This window comes from Microcebus murinus, chromosome 20 (assembly GCF_040939455.1).
Source record: "Microcebus murinus isolate Inina chromosome 20, M.murinus_Inina_mat1.0, whole genome shotgun sequence".
Lineage (NCBI taxonomy): Eukaryota > Metazoa > Chordata > Mammalia > Primates > Cheirogaleidae > Microcebus > Microcebus murinus.
Genome location: NC_134123.1, coordinates 20,294,608 through 20,319,953, shown reverse-complemented (window position 1 = coordinate 20,319,953; position 25,346 = coordinate 20,294,608). Strand labels below are relative to the sequence as shown.

General features: G+C 49.2%; 2 protein-coding genes and 2 pseudogenes across 2 annotated transcripts in view; 3 read left to right on the top strand and 1 right to left on the bottom strand.

Moving 5' to 3' along the window:
* The window catches only part of CDH3 (cadherin 3), a 42,533-nt gene extending 30,907 nt beyond the window's left edge, over window positions 1-11,626 (bottom strand). Inside the window, exons 1-2 of the mRNA XM_020282516.2 lie at window positions 11,468-11,626; window positions 11,137-11,257 (exon numbers count right to left, since the gene is read on the bottom strand). Coding sequence (XP_020138105.2) covers window positions 11,137-11,257; window positions 11,468-11,515 — 169 coding nt within the window. The 5' untranslated portion in view covers window positions 11,516-11,626. The remainder of the gene's footprint in view (window positions 1-11,136; window positions 11,258-11,467) is intronic.
* Window positions 1-25,346, top strand: part of SLC7A6OS (solute carrier family 7 member 6 opposite strand) — a 319,699-nt gene that overhangs the window by 28,767 nt on the left and 265,586 nt on the right. The window lies entirely within an intron of this gene.
* LOC142863025 (uncharacterized) lies at window positions 22,854-22,964 on the top strand (annotated as a pseudogene).
* On the top strand, window positions 23,230-23,338 carry LOC142863026 (uncharacterized; annotated as a pseudogene).

Here is a 25,346-nt window from a genome sequence, read left to right as displayed (position 1 = left end):
ATGAAATCTTGGCCTCAGAAGCAGCCCAGAGTCTGGAGCTGGAGTGCATGGGCTCAAATTCCAGTTCCACACTGACCTTGGGCAAGTTTGCTAACTTTTCTGGACCTCTTTCCTCAGCTATGAAATGGGGATGATATTAATAGCTACCTCAATTAAATGAATTAATACTTAGCACAGACTGGCATATGGTTAACTGGAAGCAGCATCCTTGACCTTAGACCCTCTCTTCCCAGCCTATCACCCAGACTCATGAGAGTCTGCTTTAAGCATAGAAATCAACTTTTTTTTTTTTTTTTTTTGAGACAAGAGTTTCCCTTTGTTGCCCAGGCTAGAGTGAGTGCCGTGGCGTTAGCCTAGCTCACAGCAACCTCAAACTCACTCCTGGGCTCAAGTGATCCTTCTGCCTCAGCCTCCCAAGTAGCTGGGACTACAGGCATGCGCCACCATGCATGGTTAATTTTTTCTATATATATTAGTTGGCCAATTAATTTCTTTCTATTTACAGTAGAGACTGCGTCTCACTCTTGCTCAGGCTGGTTTCGAACTCCTGACCTGGAGCAATCCGCCTGCCTCGGCCTCCCAGAGTGCAAGGATTACAGGTGTGAGCCACCGCGCCCAGCCAGAAATCAACTTTTATTCAGCAAAATGCTTACTAACAATATATTTTTGCTTTGACTGAATGATACATTCTCAGTCTCTCAACACCAAGGAAAGTAATGCCAGTGTGAATGTATCTCTTAGTTTTCTTCTGAGTCACTCAATTTAATTTAAAAATTTTTGATTTCAAATACTTTTGAAACATTATTCAGATAATTAAAGTCATAAAACAATGGTCAGTGTAAAAATTAATGATTTTTAAATGGTGTATAGTAACCTTATCTTAAGCTTACAGCACAGTGTATCTTAAAGGTATTGTTTAAACATAAAAGCTTGATTTATCTGGATGGGGTTAAAATGAGCAATTCACTCGATCATCTTTCCACAGCAGTCTTTCCTAATAAGGCAGTTACTGATAGTTAGATTTCTAAAAATCCAAACACTTTCCAATTTTTATGTTAACTCCTCCCTACCACCACATCTGTAAAAGATAAAAATAGGAGATTGGCTAAATAAATCATGGTAGATTCACTATGTAGAAGACTATGGAGCTGTTAAAAGAAAAAAATAGATGTGTATTTAACGGTCTGGAAAGATGCCTGTGATTCTAAGTTTAAAAAGTAAATTGCAGAATAACATTTATACCCATGATATAAATGTTTTTAAAATTCCTATATGCATACACGAGTTATTTGTACAGAAAAAGGTCTACAAGGATTCATATTAAACCAATAACTGGGCTTGCCCTTAGGGAGTAGAACTGGGGAAGAAGAACTTTTATGTGTTTATTTCTTTTTTTTTTTTTTTTTTTTTTGAGACAGTCTCACTTTGTTGCCCGGGCTAGAGTGAGTGCCGTGGCGTCAGCCTAGCTCACAGCAACCTCAAACTCCTGGGCTCAAGTGATCCTTCTGCCTCAGCCTCCCGGGTAGCTGGGACTACAGGCATGCGCCACCATGCCCGGCTAATTTTTTTATATATATATATCAGTTGGCCAATTAATTTCTTTCTATTTAAAGTAGAGACGGGGTCTCGCTCAGGCTGGTTTTGAACTCCTGACCTTGAGCAATCCGCCCGCCTCGGCCTCCCAAGAGCTAGGATTACAGGCGTGAGCCACAGCGCCCGGCCATGTGTTTATTTCTGATTTGCTTCTATGACAGGTAGTAGCATTCAGTGGTGAAAGCTTGGGCTCTTAGATTGGATCCAAGCTCTACTACTTACTTAGCTGTGTGATCTTATTTTATTTATTTAATTTTTTTGAGACAGAGTCTCGTTTTGTTGCCCAGGCTAGAGTGAGTGCCGTGGCATCAGCCTAGCTCACAGCAACCTCAAACTCCTGGGCTCAAGCGATCCTTCTGCCTCAGCCTCCCAAGGAGCTGGGACTACAGGCATGCGCCACTATGCCCGGCTAATTTTTTCTATATATTTTTAGTTGGCCAATTAATTTCTTTCTATTTTTAATAGAGACGGGGTCTTGCTCTAGCTCAGGCTGGTTTCGAACTCCTGAGCTCGAGCAATCTGCCTGCCTCGGCCTCCCAAAGTGCTAGGATTACAGGTGTGAGCCACTACGCCCGGCCAAGCTGTGTGATCTTAGACAAGTTACTTAAATTATCTGGCCTCAGTTTTCTCACCTGTAAAATAGGGATAATAATAGTACCACTCTCAAAGGATATTTGAGAATTAAATGAGCTAATAATTGTTATCTGTCATAAAGTGTCATATTTTATTTTAAAAATTTGCCTTTACAGTGAACATGTATGCATGTATTAATTTAAAATCCCAACCAACCAACCCTACATAAACAATAGAAAATAGCATATATGCAGACAATTCTAGGGTGAAAAAAAAAAAAAAAAAAAAAAAAAAGAAAATAGCATATGGCTGTCTTGGTGGCTTGTGCCTTTAATCCTAGCACTTTGGGAGGCCGAGGCAGGAGAATCACTTGAGCTATGATGATGTCACTGCACTCTAGCCTAGACAACAGAGCAGGACCCTGCCTCAAAAAAAAAAAAAAAAAAAAAAAAAAAAAAGAAATGAAAAGAAAAAAGGGTAAGAGGGTGACAAAAAATAAAAAGCTCCCCAGGCAATTTGATCGTCAGCTAAGCTTGCAAACTACTGACTCACATGCCAAAGGCAGGGGTAAACCAGTCAGGAAGGAGGTAAGTCCCAGCTGGAGAATGCAGGAGAATTTTGGAAGCCAAAGACGACCATAAAAGACAAAAAAAAACCCCAGCAGGTCTTGAAGCCTGGTGGGAAGCCCGGCTGAAGTGACTCCACAGGGAGAGGGCAGGGCGTGGGCCTGGTGTCCTGTCCTGGCTTGTGTGGGGAGAGCTCACAAGGAGTTGTTTTTCCCCCTGCCTGAAGCTACAACAAGATGGGGCTCGCCGTGCAAAGACAGCTCAGAAGGCAGCCAGCCCTCAGCAAGACGCCCGGGATGGCAGCTGAGCCCTCCACCTTGGCCTCTAACCGACCAACCAGCAGTGCAGCCCGCTGCCCACTTCCTCCTGGCTGTAGGGCCACAGAAGTATTTCCCCCACATAGGAGAGTTAGAGCCTCAAGGCTAAGGAGCTGGGAACTCAGAGTAACACGCCGCAGGCCGCACTGTCTGGGATGAGAAACCAGGCCTAGGACTCCCTTGTCCCTCGCCTGTGCCTGGACGTGCACCATCAGGTCTGTCCCTACCGCTGGGTTTGACAAGAGTCTGGAGCATTTCCGAGTGACCCACGTAACAAACCATTTCTCTGGACAGGATTTCTTGCTTCTTTATAAGATGGCTGGAGTGTGGGGGTCTCCTGTGGTCTCCAAATCTGGGGGAGGAACCTACTTAGAAAGATGCTCATACACTCTTAAACACAACGAATTCCAGGGATCAGAGACTTCCTAGAGCGAATGTGAGACCCTAAGGTCAGAACCCCTGGGCAAAATAAACCTTCTACTCCTAGTGTATGACATAGGTTTCCAGGGTCTTCTGGTAATATACAGATAACTTCAAACTAACTTTATGTGGTCTTAAACAAGCAAAAGGTGGTTACTGAGATTTAGGGGGAAGAGGAGGACAGGGATTGTACCTCCTCAGTCCCCATCTCCCCCATTTAAGCCCTGGCACGCCTGAGTCCTAGCAGGGAAACAGCTCTCTCTAGGGTTGGTATAGCCCAGAGAGGCTCTCAGGAAGTAGGTGCACCCCACCAGCCCTCCCTACTGAGTCTGGCCTACCCACCTGTTGGCCATGTGGCCCTGGCTCTGAACCCTCTCCTCAGATGGTAGCCAGTGACACAGCCAAAAATTGGGTAAAGGGAGAAAGGAAGACGTTTGTTTGGCTTTCTTTCCCAGGATGAGGCATTTTGGTGCAAAAGACTTCAGCACCCTGAAGTTCAGCAGGACCACAGCAGCTGCAGCCCAGTGGGGATGCCATCAGCTGGAAGAATTTGCAGACCACTGGGGCTCTGGCAACCCAAAACCTCAAGAGTGCCCAGATTAAGCTGGGGGAGGGGGCAGGAGGGGGGCAGGGTTTTCCAGGCTCCTCCATTCAGAGCAAGGTGGAGGGAGGTAGCAGATGGGGGTGGGGCGGGGACAGGCAGAAACAGATTCTCTGCAAGGACTGCAGGCATGTGAGTGCCATCAGGCCTGGGATCTCACTCTCCCTATCCCCCCTACATCCTCAAAGGGAGGCCAGAGGCCCTGGGCAGAAGTGCCCCCAACCCCCACCCCTGCTCCTGGTGATTAACAGGGGCCTGTGGAGGGGACAGGAATTCAAAGCTCTTGGATCAGAAGTTAACTATTTTCAATCTTCCTCTAGTGTGGCTGCAGTCAGGAGACTCAAGATCTCTTTCCCTCTCTCACCCTGACTCCCAAATGGTGAGTACCTCACACTTACCGGGTCAAACCTGGGTTCAAATTCTGACTCCACAATTTATTTGCTGGTGACCCTGGATAAGTTACAAAGTTACAAGCCTGAGTTTCCTGCCCAGTTAAATGGGGCCAATCCCACCCAGCCCATGGGGCTTTTAGGAAGATTAAAGGGGCTTATTCCGTAAAGAACATAGTGTGATTCTGGAATTCAGTAAGCTCTCAATAAATGCAATTTAGGTGGTGGTGGCAGTTTTTTAGAGCCCTTCCTTGCCCTCCCTGCTGCCTGCGTCGGCAATGCCAGCAACCAAATGAAATGAGAAAAGTCAACCGAGGCAGACAACGTCCTCCGGTCTGAGAAAAATCAGGAAGGGGCGTCGAGAAGGGATGCTGGAGGTGGGTCCCAGGGTCCTGGTTCCAGAGGAGACTTCACAGACGCTGACCTCCCCAGGGGTACAAAACTGGGACTGCAGCTGTATCTCTGGCCTTTCCCAAACATCTTGCTGCCCCTGTTAGGGGGTGAGACAATTCCAAGCTGGGCTGGACCCTGCCTGCTTGTCACTTGCCTCTCCCTATTGTACACCCTGTGATCCAGCCAGATTAAGTGTATTTAAATCCCCAGAACACATCATGTAGTTCCCCAGCCAGAACACCACTCCCCACACTTCTCACACCTCCACTCCTTCGCCTAATTCTCCCTCAGCTTCCGGCCTGGATGTCACTTCCTCCAGGTCCCTCCAAGAACATGTCAGAAACCATTCCTAGGTGACTCCATTTTTCCTTGCCCACCTCCCCCTCGATCGCATGTATACATAGATTGTACTTATTTTGTCTGTCTCTCTCCACTTGCAGGAAAGTGGCCCTTGAGGCCTAGGTTTCTTACACATTTGGTTCACTAATGTGTCCACGGCACCTAGAACAGTACCTGACACCTAGTAGGAGCTCAATAAATAGTTACTGAATGAAGGATTCATTATTAAAATTCCCTGATAACTGACCTGCTTCCTCCTCTAATCGAGAGCTCATCGAAGTTAAGGAGCTGCTTACGTCTGAGTATCTAGCGCCTAGTAGGTATTCTGACATTTGTTGGCCTGAATGACCATTTCAAGTTGGCCTTGATGTATGACACCTACTTCTATAATAAGGTAGAAGCTGGATTTGACCAGCTCATTTGGTCAAATGAGGAGGCTGCTGCCACCCACATACTGGTCAGGATAAAAATCTTCACCCAGGGCCAGGCGCGGTGGCTCAGGCCTGTAATCCTAGCACACTGGGAGGCCAAGGCGGGTGGATTGCTCGAGGTCAGGAGTTTGAAACCAGCCTGACCAAGAGCGAGACCCCATCTCTACTATAAATAGAAAGAAATTAATTGGCCAACTAATATATATATATGGAAAAAATTAGCTGGGCATGGTGGCGCATGCCTGTAGTCCCAGCTACTCGGGAGGCTGAGGCAGCAGGATTGCTTGAGCCCAAGAGTTTGAGGTTGCTGTGAGCTAGGCTGATGCCATGGCACTCACTCTAGCCTGGGCAACAAAGTGAGACTCTGTCTCAAAAAAAAAAAAATCTTCACCCAGAAAGACCATCTCACCTAAGAAATTCAGGGTCCTTTGTAAAAAGAAGAAAGAAGCAAGCATTAGCTTAAGAGCAAAGAGAAGGGGGTAGATTTTCTGCCCCCAAGACAAAAGATGTGACCAAGTACATAATGAAGACTTGCTGTCTCTTAACAAAGGGCCAGATGAGAAGCAAGAAGCCAGAAGGAGAGTCTGGCAAAGGAGATAAGGAATGTCCTGGTATGAGATTCCAGAAGGGACCCAGCTACTTCTGGACAGAGAAAGGCTGATTCTCAGTACAGAATCCTGTACTGCGATGCTCAAGTGGTCCTCAATTAATCCAGCAATCGTGCTTCCAGGTATATACCTAACAGATACGGGCACATAAGTTCACCCAAAGACTTGTGCAAAAATGTTTATAGAGCACTATTTGCAATAGCCAAAAAATGGAAACTACTCAAATGCTCATCAACAGTACAACTGTGGACGGTCACATAATGGACTCACATACAATGAGAGTCAAGTACAACTACACCCAGAATTATGTAAGAATCTCACAATGGGGAGTGAAGGAAGCCAGATCCAAGAGGCTATACCTTAAGATTCTGTTACATAAAGTTCAAATGCAGGCACATGAACCTATGGTATTAGAGATCAGAATGGGAAGGGGCATCTGTGTGCTGGGTACGTGGGGGCTTTAGGCGTGTGGTATTCATTGAGCTGCACACGTACTGGCGCTTTTCTCTACACTTTCTATTCTTTAGGAACAGCAGAAGAACAGAGGACTGGCCCAAGGAGCAAAACCACCACACCTCCTTCTCCTCCACCATCCTCCAATGTTTTGCAGAGCTATGTAGTTTCTGGGCCTAGAAACTCACAGCTCATCACGAGCGATGCCTCCCTTACCTGGCAAGGGAGGTAAGGGCACCTGCACTGGGTAACCTAGGAACAGAGTGCCATGCGCGGAGGTGGGAAGGGAGACTAGAGGTTTGAGACCTGATCCCCAGGCACAAGCTAACGTAGGACAGAGTCTCTGCTGCCAGGCCAGTTTCTGCTCCCAGGCTCAAAGCCCCAGTTCCCATCTGTTCCTCAGAGGCAGATTTACTGGGGGCTGTGGAATCCCCCTGGGCTGCAGAGGCAGACAGCAGGGTTTAAATCCTAGCCTTACTGCTGACCGCCCCAGTGACCGCTCACTGAGTTCCTTCACCTCATTTTTACAGCTAAGTGGAAGTTATCACCAACTGCTTTGCCAGGCAGTCATAAGCATAAAAAATTACTAACCTTAGACTGTAAGCATCCCAAGGGCCAAGACTTTGATTCATTGCTTTAGCTGCAATTCTAGAACAATTCTAGAACAGTATCTGAGGCATGCAGATGCTATGTTTACTGAAAGAATGAAATGTAAATAGAGGGTGTAGCCTGGAGTAGGGGCTCCAAAATAAATGGCAATTTTTATGCTAAAAGCTGAAATAAAGCCATCTTGATGTTAACTCATGCTCAGATTCATTACTGAACTTTGAAGTTTCCTCCCAAAGCTGACAATGGTTAGTTTTTAATCTTACCTAAAAAGCTAACGTTCAGCTGAACCTGCTGAAGGCCACAGTGACATACTGGATTGGTTTTATTGCCATTAAGCTGTCTCTCTTAATTATCTACCATTAAGGATGGGTAAGCCACTATAGGCCACTCATTTTTTTTTTTTTTTTTGAGACAGACTCTTACTCTTTTGCCCTGGCTTGAGAGCCATGGCATCAGCCTAGCTCACAGCAACCTCAAACTCCTGGGCTCAAGTGATCCTACTGCCTCAGCCTCCCGAGTAACTGGGACTACAGGCATGCGCCACCATGCATGGCTAATTTTTTCTATATATTTTTAGTTGGTTGATTAATTTATTTCTATTTTTTTAGTAGAGACAGGGTCTTGCTCTTGCTCAGGCCGGTTTCGAACTCCTGACCTTGAGCGATCCTCCGGCCTCGGCCTCCCAGAGTGCTAGGATTACAGGTGTGACCCACAGCATCCGGACTCACTCACTTTGGACTCACTCACTTTTAGTCATCATACTAATACTATGCAAGTTCTCACCTTCCACCTATTATCTGCTTCCAGATCAACTTGAAGGAAGGTGTATCCCAGCGGCAGTGTGGTCCCTAACCTGAGGGCTGCAGCCTGGTACTGTCTGTGGCCTGTTAGGGACCAGGCCACAGAGCTCCACCCTGTCCCCCATGGAAAAATTGTCTTCCATGAAACTAAGGGGGGTGTGTACAGCAGGAGGTGAATGGTGGGCATGCATCAAAGCATCATCTGTATTTACAGCTGTTCCCGATCACTTCCCCCTGCCCCCCACCCCCACCGTCCATGGAAAAATTGTCTTCCGTGAAACCAGTCCCTGGTGCCAGAAAGGTTGGAGACTGCCGTGTACACGTAGATAGTAAAAAATGCCATGATAGCAAAAAATGCTATGGAACTTGGGAGTCAGAAACTTCCAATCGAATTCTAGCTGGTCACTGCAATGATGACTTTGGTGAAGCCACACCTCTTAGGTTTCATCTGTCAAAAGGGCTAACCTTCACAAGGTTGTCATAATTCATGCAAATACCTCCTGGGCATCCTATTAAGTACCAGGTCCTGGGCATATACCGAGAGGTCAAAGTCATGTCTGTGATCCTCAAAGAAGTTCATGAGCTATTTAGCCTAGTGAATTGGATCCATTAAGCTGTGCCTCTGTTTCTCTGCTTTTAAAAGCTCTGGCAGGGCTAGGTGATGGGGTTTCTGAAGTTCCAACTCTGAGATTAAAAGCTCAAATTGCTTAATATTTACCTTACCTGCTTCAAGGGAATGTCAGGAGGATAAAGCAAGCTCAGAGTTGTAGAAGGGCTTTGAAGAGGAAGATGCACATACAAACAAGGTATTAATTACATCAGATAATTTCTTTGAGCTTGACTTCATAGACGCCCCTGATATTCATAACCCGGGGGCAAATAACAGGGCAAATTGTTTCTTAGCAATATGAAAACTGCTGTCTGCTTGGCCAGACCTAAGAGTTTGTACCCGCAGGACAACCCTTTCAACATGGCTGAATCCTGTGTTTTGAAGATGGGGGACTAGGCTAGGTATGGGGAGGCAGAAAGGTGTGAGCAGCTGAAGACCAAGAGAAGAAATACCAATGTTTTTTGTTGGGGACTCCCACCTTAATGGGACCAACTGGGCCTAGAAACTCGCTTTTAAAATTAAAAAAGAAAGCAGCCCCTCGTCTGGGGAAACCTACTGTAAGAACCAGTTATGTTGCAAGGTGAGTGAAGCACATCGACCCACTCTGTTTTATACCCCAGGTGTACTCTTGGCGCGAACCCACCCTTTTCGCAACCATAAAGCAGACATCCGAGAAAGCTGAATTTCCTCAAAAGGTTTAAATACCTGACGTCATTGGGGAGTACTCGCCAACCCGACCATGAAATCGAAAACCTGATCACTGCTTCCCTCCAACAGCCTCAAGCCTAGTGAAGTGACAGCTAATCTGATATTTCTTGCTTCAGTAAGAAAGATAAGGCACAACTCTCAAAGCCACAGGCTGCTTTTGGAGCCTGTAGTCAGAGAACTTGACAATGGGGTTGGGGGGGAGGAGGGTAGATTTGGCAGAGGTCTGGTTAGCAATAAAGCTTCCTCAGGGAGCCGGAATTGGATTTGGGGCCCTGCCCGAGTTAACATTTTTACAGGTTGGCTGAGTTGCAGTTTGTTAGCCAGCCAGTAATAAACCCATACGCAAGAATTTAAAGTTTATGAGGCATGGCCTCTTAATGCCTTCTCCTCGGCTCCCTACAGCCAAGGGTTTAAGGAGCCTGGCTAGCTCGCTAGCCTGGGTGTTAATTGTTTTGTCAATCTGCAGAGCTATTTGGGAAAATAATTTTTTTTTTTTTTGAAAGAAAAGGCTTGCACAGACTCCAAGCCCCTTTTGGAGACACAAAGGAGAGAGCCATTCTGTCCCCTAGGAATTGATATCCCCGCATTCAAGCTGTAGGAATTTGTACCCAGAGTGAGGGTATGCTGATGGAGGCGTTAGAAAAATGCTCGGTGGCAAGGGTTCTCAGAGTTTTGAAATCCCGGTAAAGTATAGAGCCTACCCACCCACTCCGAAAAACGCACACACAAGTTCTCAAACAATTTCAGTTTAAGGGTCCTCTGGAACTTCAACCACGAACCCAGGTTACGCTCCTGTCCAAGAACTTAGGTTTGATCCTGCAGAGGAACCCCCATTGTCCTCTCCACCTGAAGGGAAGGAGCCCCGACCAGCTGGCAGCTGCCTGGGTCTCATAACACATCGGTTCTCCTCGCCAAAGTGACCTCCACTCACAAGTTTTTGAACTGGGGGTGGGAGGGAGGTTGGGGGGAAGTAATTGGGAGATCAAAAACGTGCTTTGATCTCCCATCCACCGCCCCCATCGCACAAGGCCTGCCGGCTGGGGACACTCCCCCTGCCCCTGAGTGACCTAGCATCCCAGTCCCAAGACGCTGGTGGGGGGCGGGGGGCGCAGGAGTGTCCCCCGTACGAGATGGCCCCAGACCAGGTGTGCCAGAGCACAGTTTCCAGGCAGGCTGCAGGGGCGCAGGCCCTCCGGGAAGGGCAGGGTTAAGAGTGCATTCCAGCTGCCGGGGAAGAAGGGGGGCGGGGGAGGGGAGCGCGGAGAAGAGAAACAGACCCGGTCTGTCGGAGACACAAAGCACGGTTCACAAAGGGGCCCGAGAGGGGCGAAGGGGGCTGCCCAGGGCACGGCTCATCCCCACACCTGCGCGGGGGCTGGGGGAAGAATGTGGACCGCGCATTCCTCTGCAGGGGCCAGCCAGGGAGAGCTGCCTACGTCGGGGCTGGGTGAGGGGCTCAGCCGCCCGGCACCCCAAAGGAAGGGGTCAAGGTAAGCAGCGGGAGGGGCTAGACGTCAAAGGGCGCCACGGTATAGGGCCTTCTCCTCCGTCAACCATCGCCCCCCATCCCAGCCCCCTTAAACGCTTTCTGCGCCTCCCGGGGACCTGAGGTGGCGCCAGAAGTCCCCTGCCCTGGCCTGAACACCCCTCGCGCGGGCCACACGGAGCGGACCACGTGCGGCCCCCGCCCCGTGGTTCACCCGGGCCGGCTACTGGAGGGTCTTACCTGTCCCCAGTGCCCGGCCGGGCTCCAGCTCCGCGCCTCCCGCTTCCAAGGTCACTTCAGCCTCCCCGAAGCCCTCCCGGCACGGCTCGGAGGCCGCGCACGGCAGCCAGCAAACCTGCGCCTGAGGGCGGAGGGGGAAAGAGGGAGGCTGGGTCACAGGGGCGCCCGCCCCTGCACACCCCCGTCCTGGGGAGTCCTTACGGGGCCACTGGGACTACACTGGCCTGGCGGAGCCCAGCCCCGCGCTCTCCCCGACGCCACCGCCGCGTGCGGACCCCGCCCGCCCTCCAGGGAGCAGTCCCGACCCGGCAAGGGGTGGACAGTGGAGTACCTGGAGGAGGAGGAGGAGGGACGCGAGAGGCCCACTGGGGAGCCCCATGGCTGGAGAGAGAGGAGCGAAGAAGCTGGCGCGACGGCTGGCTCGTGCTCCGCTAAGCTCTGCGCGCCCCTTTGAGCACGGCGGCCCGCGGGCGCTAGCGGGAAGAGGCCAGGTGAGCGCAGGTAGGTGCTGATTGGTCCAGCGCCACGAGGTCCCGCCCCCTCGCAGGTGGGGCCGCGGCTGGAGCGGTGCAGGCACCCGCGAAGCCCCTCCTGTCCCCCCCGATGCCAGCCCGCGGTCTCGGGGCTCTTCCGAACCTGCTCCCCGCAGGGACTCAGCCCTGTCTCGCGGGTTCTGGGTTCGAGGGGAAAATCCCCACCCCTGTCCTCAGCCTCCGCAGGTCGGGAGGAGAAATGCGTGTTTGCCTTGCAGCTACAAGCGGGGGAAAAAACGGAGACGCATCTGAACCCGACTGAAAACAGAGGCTCCTCATTCATGCTCCCCGGAGGCGCCCTCTTGCCCCAAAGCTTTGATCCACCCCACACCCGGCGACAGCGGGGGCCGCCCCCTGCCTCCTTCACCACCTCCCGTACCAGCCCGCGGTGAGGATGCGGGGTTGAATACTGGCAGTGACGTCCCGAGAGACCTCCTTACAGAATCTGAAACAACTTGCTGAGAATCATGACCTTTCACAGGTTAGGAGAGAAGTTCCCAGAGTTTGGAAGCGGTAGTGGCGCCAGAGGTTGCGAGGTAGGGGGTGGTTATTAGCCCCATAATCTCCAACGCCCTTCCCCCCAAATGTAAATAACCCTCTCTCAACTATGTAAACAAAGGCAATTTTTATAAACGCAGTTGCTTTTATTAGTCTGAAATACTGCATACAATCAAAGTAAAAACTGCGTGCTGTGCAAAGCAGCCTTCAGTGATTCTCCCTTGGAAAACAGCTCTCCTACACCCTTCTGCGAGACAAGCGCAGCGCTGGGATTCCTTCCTCTGCATTACCCTCATCCTACTACAGTAGACGTGAAGCGCGCTTTCCTCTCCGCGGCACACAAGTGGCCCCCGGGCACAGAAACGGCCCTGAGACCCAATCGCTCCACCCTGCATCCCTTTCCCCAGGGAGCCGAGCTTCCCGGGCCAGTCCCACTCCCTTGTCCCTTCTCCTGCTGCCTGGAGAACCCAGGATGCCACCTCCTCTGCCTCACCCTCCCCAACTCAGATTTACGGGGGTTGAGGGAGGGACTAGAGTTGTACATTATAGATTCTTTGGCCTTCAAAAGCTAACTTGTTAACCTACCCGTCAGCGGGGTCTTGAGCTGTGCCCGTGGGAGTCTTTCTCACGCCCAGCATCAGCTCTGCGTTCAAATCCGAGTCCCACCACTCACTAGCGCTGAAGGCTCTGGCAAGTGAAATAACCCCTCTGGGTCTCAGTTCTGTGTCTGTCATCTGGGGTTATTAAGACACCTACTCTCTAAAGGTGCAGTCCCCAGGCTGCGGAATGGTACCAGTCCCTGGCCTCTTAAGAACTGGGCCACACAGCAGGAGGTGGGGGCGGGCTCGAAGCGTCGTCTGTATTTACAGCCGCTCCCCACGGCTCATGGCTCGCTTCACCGCATAAGCTCCGCCTCCTGCCAGATCAGTGGCAGCATTAGATTCTCATAGGAGCAGGAACCCCACCGTATACTGCAAATGCGGGGGATCTAGGTTGCGCCTCCTATGAGAATCTAATGCCTGACGATCTGCCGTGGAGCTGCGGCGGAGATGCTAGCGCTGGGGAGCGGCTGCAAATACAGGTCACCATTAGCAGAGAGGTTTGACTGCACAATAAATGTAATGCGCTTGAACCATCCTGAAACTATCCTCCCCCGCCCCCTGTCCGTGGAAAAAATGTCTTCTATGAAACTGGTCCCTGATGCCAAAAAGGTTGGGGACCGCTGCTCTAAAGTACTAGGATTAAATGAATTAGAACATGTAGGCGAGGATTAAAGAAATGCACACATTCAAAACGCTCAACTCAGTACCTGGCGCAGAGCACGTGCCCGAGCGTTGCCTGGTGTTATTGCTCTCAGATCCGGCTCATTTGGCCGCCTCCGCCTGGAGAGCCGTTTCTCTCCTCCCTGGCACCCCCACGTCCCCCGACTAAGAGAGCGAGAAACGTGGTAATCCTTCAATTTCACGGCTGAGGGTAAAGCGAGCAGTCGGCGGCAGGCATCGCGGGAGCGCTCGGTTACCGGGCGGGGTGGGGGGCCCCTCCGCAGCCGGGCTGGGGGTGCAGGAGCAGCCCCGCGCCGCCCCGCCTCGCCACCCCGCAGGGCGCGCTCTCCGTGCCGGACGGGAGGTTAGCACGGTGTCCGCGCTGCGGCGGGGCGGAGCGGCGCGGGCCCCACGCGGGGCAGGGTGGCCCGGCGCCTCCAGGTGTCCCCCGCCCGCTCGGAGCCAGACGCAGCCATTAGGCGGACGGTTGCACACAAACGAGCCCCGGGCTGCAGGCCCTAATTAAGTAAACACCGGCTGGAGGGCTGTTGAGCGCGCTCATTTCCGCCTCCTTCCCGGGCACTCAGCGTTCCAGGCGGGGGCGGAGACGCGAGGGGAGAAATTGAGAGTCAGCTCTTCCGCCTGCGACTTGGACCGCGCCGCTGCCTTCTTCTTAGCTCCTCCAGTCGGTCGTTCACACGTTCATTCATTTAACAGAGACTTGCTGGCGGCCTGCTCTGCGCCATGCACTGAGGGTGCAACAGAGAACAAAACAGACAAGCATCCCCGCACCCCTGGACTTGCCATCCCAGAACGCGGAGGGTAGAGGAAAGTAAAGAGAAATAAGTAAATACATCATACGTGAGCTGGCCATGTGTGCCGTGTGGAAGAGCAAGGACAGACCGCGAAGTGCAGATTCACTGGGCAGGAGGTGGGGTTGGAAATTGTAAAGGAAGGGACTAGAGCAGCCGTCCCCAATCTTTCTGGCACCAGAGATTGGTTTCATGGAAGACAATTTTTCCAGGGACCCGGCTGGGGGATGGGGTGGGGGTGGTTTCAGGATGATTCAAGAGCGTTACCTTTATTGTGCACTTTATTTCTATTGTTATTACTTTGTAACATATAATGAAATAATTCTACAACTCACCACAATGCAGAATCTTACGCTGCTGCTGATCTGACAGGAGGTGGGGCTTGGCCGGTGAGGGGAGCGATGGGGAGCGGCTACAAATACAGATGAAGCTTTGCTCACTCACCCACCGCTCACCTCCTGCTGTGCAGCCCCATTCCTAACAGGCCACATACCCATACTGCATACTGCATACCGCATACTGCATACCGCATACTGCATACCGCATACTGCATACCGCATACTGCATACCGCATACTGCATACCGGTTGGGGATGGCAGGGGAAGGACTAAAAGAACAGGTGGGATTCAGGAACGGGGGTGTTGAGGCACCAGAAACAAGCAGGAGTGGGATGGCATTACTGCTTTGAGGACCGAAGTGCAAAGAGAGGAAATGGTGTTACTGAAAGTCCAAGGATAAGGGCACCCTCCCCCACGCAGCTGTGGTTGGGGCAAGCACCACCATTGCAGAACAAGAAGGGTGCAAGGGAAAAAATACTCCAGCATCTGTCTCCTCTCGCCCTTTGCCTCCTAGTGGCGCCTCCCATTCACCAAACCTACCAAGAAGCCTGAGGGTGAGAAGGCCCAGGTGATGGGGTCTCTAGGGCTCATGTTCCCCAGCCACAGGGCTGGACACAGAAGACAGAAAGTGGATGGGGGCTGGGGGAGCAAAGAAGGAAGCCCAAAGGCCTCTCTAAGAAAGGGGCTTTTGAACAAAGACCTGAAAGAAGGAGCTATGTATGGCTAAGCATATCCAGAGAAGAGTATTCCAGGCAGGCCAGGCGAGGTTGCTCACGCCTGTAATCCTAGCACTCTGGGAGGCTGAGGCGGGCGGATTGCTCGAGGTTAGCAGTTCGAAACCAGCCTGAGCAAGAGCGAGACCCATCTCTACTATAAAAAGAAAGAAATTAATTGGCCAACTAAAAATATATAGAAAAAATTAGCCGGGCATGGTGGCGCATGCTGTAGTCCCAGCTACTCGGGAGGCTGAGGCAGGAGGATTGCTTGAGTCCAGGAGTTTGAGGTTGCTGTGAGCTAGGCTGATGCCACGGCACTCACTGTAGCCTGGGCAACAAAGGGAGACTCTGTCTCAAAAAAGAAAAGAGTATTCCAGGCAGAGAAAACATGGCAAAGACCCTAAGACAGATTACCTGGAACAGCAAAAAAGCAGGTGTGGCTGGAGACCGGAGTAGGAAGAGAGTCTGGGAGGGCGAGGGGGCAGATCTTGCAGAGGCCTCCCTGTAAGGCCCTTGTTAGAACTTTAGCTTTTACTTTGAGTGGGGAGGGGAGGAAGCCACTGTCGGTTTTGAGCAGAGGATTGATATTGAGAACAGATTATAGGCCACCAGGGCAGAAGCAGGGGTCTCGAGGGAATTCTTGTAGTCATCGAGGTGAGAGATGAAATGGCTCAGTTCAGGTTGGTCATTGTGGAGGGGGTAAGAAATGATAAGACTTAAAAAAAAAAAAAAAGCCTGGGAAATAGCAAATGTTGGTGAGGATGTGGAGAAATCGGAATCCTTGGGCACTGTTGATGGGAATGTAAAATGGTACAATCACTGTAGAAGACAGTATGGTGGTTCCATAGAATTGCATATACATATCCAGCAATTCCACTTCTGGGTACATATCCAAAAAGAGTGAAAGCAGGGACTTGAAGAGATATTCGTACCCTTGTGTTCACAGCAGTATTATTTTATTTATTTATTTATTTTTGAGACAGAGTTTCGCTTTGTTGCCCAGGCTAGAATGAATGCTGTGGCGTCAGCCTAGCTCACAGCAACCTCAAACTCCTGGGCTCAAGTGATCCTGCTGCCTCAGCCTCCCGAGTAGCTGGGACTACAGGCATGCGCCACCATGCCTGGCTTATTTTTTTCTATATATATGTTAGTTGGCCAATTAATTTCTTTCTATTTTTAGGAGAGACGGGGTCTTGCTCTTGCTCAGGCTGGTTTCGAACTCCTGACCTTGAGCAATCCACCTGCCTCGGCCTCCCAGAGTGCTAGGATTATAGGCGTGAGCCACCATGTCCGGGCATAGCGCATTATTCATCATAGCCAAAAGGTGAGAGAAGCCTGTGTCCATCAACAGATGAATGGGTAAACAAGATGTTTAATAGGTACAGAGTTTCCAAGTTTAGCAAGAAGGAAAGAGTGGTGATGGTTGCACAATGGGAATGCACTGAATACTGCTGAAGTAGACACTTAAAAATGGTTAAGATGGTAAATTTTACATTATGTGTATTTTACCTCAATCTTTCTAAAAAATTACTAAAGGAAAAAGTGATCAGATTCTGGGTATATTTTGAAGGTATATTTTGCCCAAGAGATCAGCCATGGGATCGAACATGGAGTGTGAGAGGCAGAGCGGGTCAAGAATGACTCCAGAGTTTTTGGTGACAGGTAGGATGGCAATGCCATTTCTAGAGATGGGGAAGGCACGTATAGTGGGCCCTGCTCAGATCCTCTGGGATCATTTTTACAGTTTCTGAGCTGGCTCCCTCCTTTGGCTTCTGTGTGCTGGTGCTCCTAACAGCCTGCGCCTGTGACTCTCTTTGGTCCCTTTGCCCTTGCAAGGGAGTGCCCAGGAGTTTACTTCCCCAGCCTGAAGGCAGTGACCAACTGATGCAGGAGTTTGGACACCCAGCTTCCTTCCCTCTAGTCAGACAAACTCCAAGATGTAATTAACACTCCAGGGTTCCCCTGCAGGAACTGAAGCCACCCTCTTTGGGACTTGGCCTGCAATCACACCCCTGCTTGGCTTCCTTCTCTTCTTTATCCTGCTTTTCCCACTCATTTTCCAGTTCCTCCTGGGAGCACTTCCTTAATTAGTCACTTCAGACACATGAATTCCTGTTTTGGGATTGGTTTCTTGGCATCCCGTTGCAGGTAGAGCAAGCTTGGGGTTGGGTGAAGATCAGAACTTCCATTTGGGGTATGGTCAGAGGCGCCTACTAATGGCACATTGAGGAGGCTGTGGTGGTGTATGCCAGTTCAGGGGAGATATTTATCTGTCATAGTGGGAAAGTACCAATTCTGGGACACTCTGTAGAGAAAGACTTGCTCAGGTAGGACCCTCTGGGCTTTCTTCAGCAGTCAGAATGTTCACACGGTCTCCAGTGTCCTCCACCTACACAGGGCTGTGACTCTTCCACTCTTTTTGCTCTTTCCAAAAGAATTACACCCTCCCGGGTTTCTGGTCTGCATTTCACATGTAAACACATGCTCCTCGCTGCCCTGGGAAATCTCTGGCACTGCATGTTCCTGAGTATCTGCCTCACTCTCCACTGCTTCTTTCCTCCCTGCTCAGAAGCGCCTTGGAGTCGGGGATCAGGACTGCCAGACTCTAACATCTCCAGACTTCCCCGAGGTGCCCAAACAGGAAATGCCCATGGCACCGAAGTTAGAGTCTAAGGACCTGAGTGTGAATCCTCCCTCTGAAAGTGACTGCCTGGGTGGCCTGGGGTGGGTTACTTAAGCCCTCTAAGCACTCCCGAGCTAGTGATTACCACTTGATGGGTGATGGTGAGATTTTCCCAACCTGAACTCCTGACCTGCCCCACAGACTTGGCTCTTTCCCTCTCAGCTACAGGCACCTGTGTCCCTGCAGGGGCTCAGGTTGAGCCATCTTTCACTCTGCTACTGCTGGCCTCCCTGCAGCTCCCTAGCACTAGGGGAGGGCAGGCCTCTGGTCTTCGCACTTGCTCTTCCCTCTGCCTGGATGCTCTTCCCCTGACATCCACCCGCCCCTCTCCCCCACTTCCCACAGGGCTCCGCTCCCCAACCACGCTGCATAGACAGCCCGCTCCCATCGCCCTCTTTCCCCCCTTTCCCTGCTTTATTTTGTTCATGGCACTTATCCCACCTTGATTTATTTGTATATGTGTAATTTTTTTTTGAGAGGCAACATACAGTAATGATTAAGAGCAAGGACCCTCACGCTGCCTGGCTTTGAATCCTGAATCCAGCTCTTCTTAACCGTGAGACCTTGGGCAAGTGATTTTCAACCCCTTGTGCCTCAGTGTTCTCATCTATAAAATGGGAATAAGCACAATAATACCTTCCTCATGGGTTCAGAGTTAATATCTATAAAGCACTTTAGGAGAAAGTAAACATAAGAGATCATCAGATTGTACTTATTGTTCCCCCCCTCTCATCAAGTGGATTCTCTGTGAGAGGCAGGGATTTTTGTCTCTTTTGTTCGCAGCTGTATCCCCAGTGCTTAGAACAACCCGGCATCAAACAGATACTCAAATATTCATTTTTTTTAATGTCTGTATTTTCTTTTTTTTTTATTTTAGCATATTATGGGGGTACAAGTGTTAAAGTTATGTATATTGCCCATGCCCCTCCTGCCCCCTGAATATTCATTGAATGAGTGAAACCAACAAGATGATAACTGTTAAGCATTTGGTGTGTACAAACTGCACAGTAGAAGGAAAATCAATGTTGGTTCCCTGGCCCACCTCACAGAGCTGATATGAGATCCAATCAGTGCTATAAGGGAAAGCGTTTTACAAAGTGTCATACAAATCATGCAAGTCATAATAAAATGAACTGCTAGCATTTTCTGATGACTCACTGCATACCAGACTCTATGCTAAGCACTTTCATGCATAATCTCATTCTATCCTCATAACTCGACAAAGTAGTTCATATTATTCCTATTTCACAGACAAGGAAACTGAGCTTAAGTCCCTTGCCCAAGGCTACACAGCCAGAACAGAGGCAAAGCCACAGGCTAGCCCAATTCTACCTCACTTCAAAACCCACTTGACTGGCCGGGCGCTGTGGCTCACGCCTGTAATCCTAGCTCTTGGGAGGCCGAGGCGGGTGGATTGCTCAAGGTCAGGAGTTCAAAACCAGCCTGAGCAAGAGCGAGACCCCGTCTCTACTATAATAGAAAGAAATTAATTGGCCAACTGATATATATATAAAAAATTAGCCGGGCATGGTGGCGCATGCCTGTAGTCCCAGCTACTCGGGAGGCTGAGGCAGAAGGATCACTCAAGCCCAGGAGTTTGAGGTTGCTGTGAGCTAGGCTGACGCCACGGCACTCACTCTAGCCTGGACAACAAAGCGAGACTCTGTCTCAAAAAAAAAAAAAAAAAAAACCCACTTGACTGACTTAGTTGCCATCCTGCCATTCATAAAGATTTGCTGGAAGAATCATTGTGGGGAATAAGTCTTTGGTATATTTGGAAGAATTCCACAATACCCAATCTTTTCTCTAAGAACCTTTCAAAATAAACATATTTGCCTTTGGTCCAAGGTTAAATTCTAGGTCCTTGAAGAAACATTTAGAAAAAGCATTTCTTCCCATTTTTGGTAGTAAAATTCCCAGAGCTTCAGTCTCACAGAGCACACTTACAGGGCTGTGTCCCAAAGACGTCGGGTGATTTCCAGCCCTATTTCTAGGAAGTCGCCTTAAAACTGGGTGAGGCCCTATTTCCTGGCACCTTCTACCCAGTGCCCTGCACAAATGACTCCACAATTTTACTTCCTTGTGTCTGTTCCTGAACTCCCTAGGACTCTCCTTTTTGCCCAGTGAGCCAGCTACTGCGATGTGTCATTTCTGAATCCTTAAAGGTGCTAAGGCAGCCTGTCCCTGAGGAGAAACCTGATCCAAATACCTTCCGTTTCCCTGAATCTTGGGTGGGGCAGTGCTGCCTTCAGCGCTGGTGAAGTTTTGCCAGGCCCTGAGCTGTCAGTTTCCAGAGCTCAGAGGCCCAGCATTTATGTATGTGTGTACGCTGAGGGCAAGGAATCGATTAATCAATAAGCACTCACGCACGACGCCCTGAATCCCAGTAGTTATCTGAGGTCTAGAGTCTATGAGAACTTTAGGGCCAAAGAGGACCTTAGAGAAAATAATAATAACAACAGAATAATAATAATCTGCCCACAGAGCCATTCTTCATCCTTTCCCTAAAAGACCAAGGCGACCGCTGCAGACTGCGCTTCCCAGGCTTTCTTGAGAGACACTGTCTTGCCAGGTTTAGCCAAGGGGAGGCACTCCTGGGAGGCTGGGGGTGGAGCACAAAGGAGGAAGCCAGAGTCCTTCTCCTCCTTCAGCAGTGTCTTAGAAGTGGCTGTGTCATCTGAGGCTCCAGCTCCTGTGTGGGGCTGCCAGGGGCCCCCAGACTCTGGGCTCCTGTAATACCACCTTCCCTCCCTTCTTGCTAAGGGGTAGATGACTTTATATGCCATCTAATCTCTGAGTGGCATCCCTGTCCCCCTGTTTGGCTTCTCAGCCTCTCCATTACCTCTGCATTCAATTCCTTCTGGTTTAAATACTCACCGTGGTTTCTGTCTTCCTGATTGGACCCTGACTGACATAGAACAGTTAAGACGTACACAGTACGTTCTATGCGCCAGACACTGTTCTATGTGCATGATGCAAGTCAGCTTATTTAATTCTACCATCAGAGGAGAGGAACGATTACATTTTATAGAGGAGAGAACTGAGGCACAGAGAGTGTGATCTAGCCCAGGGAGATCCTAAATCTGGATGCATATCAAAAATTGCCCAGGAAGCCAAATGCATATCAAAAATTGCCCAGGAAGCCAAAAACTGTGACGGATGTCATCCTAGCTCTACTGAATCGGACTCTCTAGTCTATAGGGCCCAGGAATTTGGATGTTTAATAAGCGCCCCAGGTGATTCTGATGCAGCTAACCCAGCAGCACCCTTCCATGGACTGGGTACTATTCGGGAATCCCTAACTTTGTTTTGGTGATGAGGCCACCAAGATTTAGATCCAGGAATGTGACCTGTCTGTGGTTGCACAGAGCAAGCTCAGTAGCAGACAGAAAGAGGGCCAAGGTCAGTGCTTTCTGTCTCTCCACCACCTTCTCATTCAAGGTCATATGGCTGGTTCTGATGTTTGGACTTGCTCCCCCTGTGAGCTATCGGAAACCACTTCTTATTAGAAATGTTTTGGAAAATTCAGTGTATAAACAGACATGTATGCGGGATTGCTGAGTGGTTGATCAGTGTTTGGGAAAAGAAAAAGGGAGGCAGTTTTTAATCCACTTAATCTCTTATTTTCCAGCTGTTCTGAATAACTTTAGAGAGCTTGTTAACCCTTCCCCCACACTACCTTCCCCTTACTGACTCAGTAAGACTGTGGTCCAGCCAAGAATCTCTATTTTTTTTTTTTGAGACAGAGTCTCACTTTGTTGTCCAGGCTAGAGTGAGTGCCGTGGCGTCAGCCTAGCTCACAGCAACCTCAAACTCCTGGGCTCAAGCGATCCTCCTGCCTCAGCCTCTTGAGTAGCTGGGACTACAGGCATGCGCCACCATGCCCGGCTAATTTTTTTTATATATATCAGTTGGCCAATTAATTTCTTTCTATTTATAGTAGAGACGGGGTCTCGCTCTTGCTCAGGCTGGTTTTGAACTCCTGACCTTGAGCAATCCGCCCGCCTCGGCCTCCCAAGAGCTAGGATTACAGGCGTGAGCCACAGCGCCCGGCCTAGAATCTCTATTTTTTAACAGGGGTCCAAGGTGAACTGACAGTTTTAGAGAATAGGATCAAAATCCAAAAAGCCCAGAATCTGAATGGATTTCAATAAATAACATCAACTCCACAAGGATTGGATTTTTCTCTTTTTTCCCCCCATTGCTGTATTCCCAGTATCAATAATAGTGCCTGGCACACTGTAGCTACTTAATGAGTATATATGGAATGAAAATATCATGACTTTTTTTTGTATTTTGAAACTATTTTCTGTAGAGTTATTCAATGATCCTCACAATGGATCGAACAGATATTACAGTCCCCAATTTATAAAAAAATGAAACTGAGTTCAGCGAGATCAGGTGACTTGCCAGTTCACAAAGCCAAAGGAGGTGTCACAAGCTCTCTCCATGAAATTCTTCTCTCCCAGCAGATGGGATGAAAGTGGTAAGAAGGAACACGGGCAGAAGCATGCAGATATGAATGCAAAATAAACTACCAGGATAAATAAAATAACTTGGTCAGGATGAGGAATTCTAGTATTTCTCACTTATGGAGGAGATTGGAGGCTTGTTAGTCTGTGAACCATACGAGGGCAGTTTAAGTGTTTATTTAGTTCACCATTAGAGTCCTGGCAGTCCAGTTAGCAAACAGTAAGTGCTCAACAAATACTTATGAAAAGAACAAATGGAGAATGGACACCAAAATCACATTTCTAAGGATGAAATTTTGAGTAATTTTGTTGTCTGTCTCTCTTTCTTTTTGGCATATCTATATCTTTTTTCTTCTAGTTTTCTATTTAAAAGAGTGTTATTTGTGAGTTAAAAAACGGTCCCTTGCATGTGGAAATGTCTGCTCCTCATTCATTTGGGAGCAAGAATTCACTCATAACATGCTACATTAAAAAAGGCGTTCTTGGCCGGGTGCGGTGACTCACACCTGTAATCCTAGCACTCTGGGAGGCTGAGGCTGGTAGATTGCTCGAGGTCAGGAGTTCGAAACCAGCCTGAGCAAGACCGAGACCCTGTCTCTACTATAAATAGAAAGAAATTAATTGGCCAACTAATATATATAGAAAAAATTAGCCGGGCATGGTGGCGCATGCCTGTAGTCCCAGCTACTCGGGAGGCTGAGGCAGGAGGATTGCTTGAGCCCAGGAGTTTGAGGTTGCTGTGAGCTAGGCTGACACCACGGCATTCATTCTAGCCTGGGCAACAAAGTGAGACTCTGTCTCAAAAAAAAAAAAAAAAAAAGCAAAGGAGTTCTCAGGGCTGGCAACCTTACAGTAGAGGTTGAATAGTAGAATATTTCTCCTACATAAAAATCAAAAAAAAGAAGAAGATGAAGAAAAGAAAGAAAGAAAGAAAAAGAAATCTAAAAAAACCCAAAACCCAATTTTATCTGAGTTCTAGTTTTCCAGAGTGTCAAATCCAGAACCTATAGATCAAACCAGAACAACCTCAGGGTCTCCCTTTGGACACCAGGCTGGGAAGAGAGAAAAGGGCCGGAACAAGAATCCAGCAACAATTCTGTTTGAGGTGCTACCAATTCTCCTGCTTCCCAATACAGCTATCTAGGCCGGGCGCGGTGGCTCACGCCTGTAATCCTAGCTCTCTGGGAGGCCGAGGCGGGCGGATTGCTCGAGGTCAGGAGTTCGAAACCAGCCTGAGCAAGAGCGAGACCCCCGTCTCTACTATAAATAGAAAGAAATTAATTGGCCAACTAATATATATATAAAAAATTAGCCGGGCATGGTGGCGCATGCCTGTAGTCCCAGCTACTCGGGAGGCTGAGGCAGAAGGATCACTCAAGCCCAGGAGTTTGAGGTTGCTGTGAGCTAGGCTGACGCCACGGCACTCACTCTAGCCTGGACAACAAAGTGAGACTCTGTCGCAAAAAAAAAAAAAAAAAACTAATATATATAGAAAAAATTAGCCGGGCATGGTGGTGCATGCCTGTAGTCCCAGCCACTTGGGAGGCTGAGGCAGAAGGATTGCTTGAGCCCAGGAGTTTGAGGTTGCTGTGAGCTAGGCTGATGCCACGGCACTCATTCTAGCCTAGGCAACAAAGCGAGACTCTGTCTCAAAAAAAAAAAAAACCAATACAGCTATCTAGCCCCCAGGCTCCTCCCTCATCTGAATTTGGTAGGTGCTTGCAGCAGCCTTGGCTTTCACGCTCTCAGACACAATAGTTAAGGACACTGAAGCCCATTTGTCTGCCCTCCATAAAATAGTGACAGCAAGACAAAACATTATCAACACAAGTCTTTAAAAATTTAAAGAGCTTGATAAAGTCCTCCATTCGGCATCTGCCACGGAAGGAAATGGCCTCTGGCAAGTGCCTCTGTCCCCTACCCCCACCCCACACCCCCCAAACACCTTCCTAACAAACACCCCACCCCTCCTCCTCTTCCAGCTGCCTGCTGGAGGGCACCAGTCCCCCTGCCAGAGGAGCTGGAGGATGGGGAAGCCTCTTGTAGTCACATGGGTGCAACCAATGAGATGGTGCTCTTCAAGCATTTTGAGGATCAAAGCCTGAGATCTGAGGCCTTGGCAGGAAGGTGGAGCCTGCAGGCATGGGTGGGCCCAAACCATGAGGCCCCATCACTCCCATGAGGTGCTGTGCACACTCCGCCTGCAAACAGACAGGTGTGAGGGCCGGTGAGCAGGTCAGGTCCCCAAGCTGATGCTGCAGAAAAGGAAGGATGTGGAACCATTGTAATTAAGTTAATACAGGAATCTGGGAGGGACAGGGGGAAGTAAAAAAACAAGGAGGAAGAAAGAAAACAAAACAACAATCACTCAATCTCACCAGACCAAATTAGCCTATGTTAGAATTTTAGCTAATTTGGTCCCAGTCTTTTTCCTACGTATAACATTTTTTTTTTTTTTTTTTTTTTGAGACAGAGTCTCGCTTGTTGCCCAGGCTATAGTGAGTGCCGTGGTGTCAGCCTAGCTCACAGCAACCTCAAACTCCTGGGCTCAAGTAATCCTTCTGCCTCAGCCTCCCGAGTAGCTGGGACTACAGGCATGTGCCATCATGCCCGGCTAATTTTTATATATATATATATATTAGTTGGCCAATTAATTTCTTTCTATTTATAGTAGAGACGGGGTCTCGCTCTTGCTCAGGCTGGTTTTGAACTCCTGACCTCGAGCAATCCGCCCGCCTCGGCCTCCCAAGAGCTAGGATTACAGGCGTGAGCCACCGCGCCCGGCCTAACATTTTTAAAATTTATGAAACTAGTATCCTTTTTGTAGAATAAACAAAAAGGAGATCGTGATTAAAGCCAAACTATTTCTTGATTTCTATTCAGAAACCCATTGCCA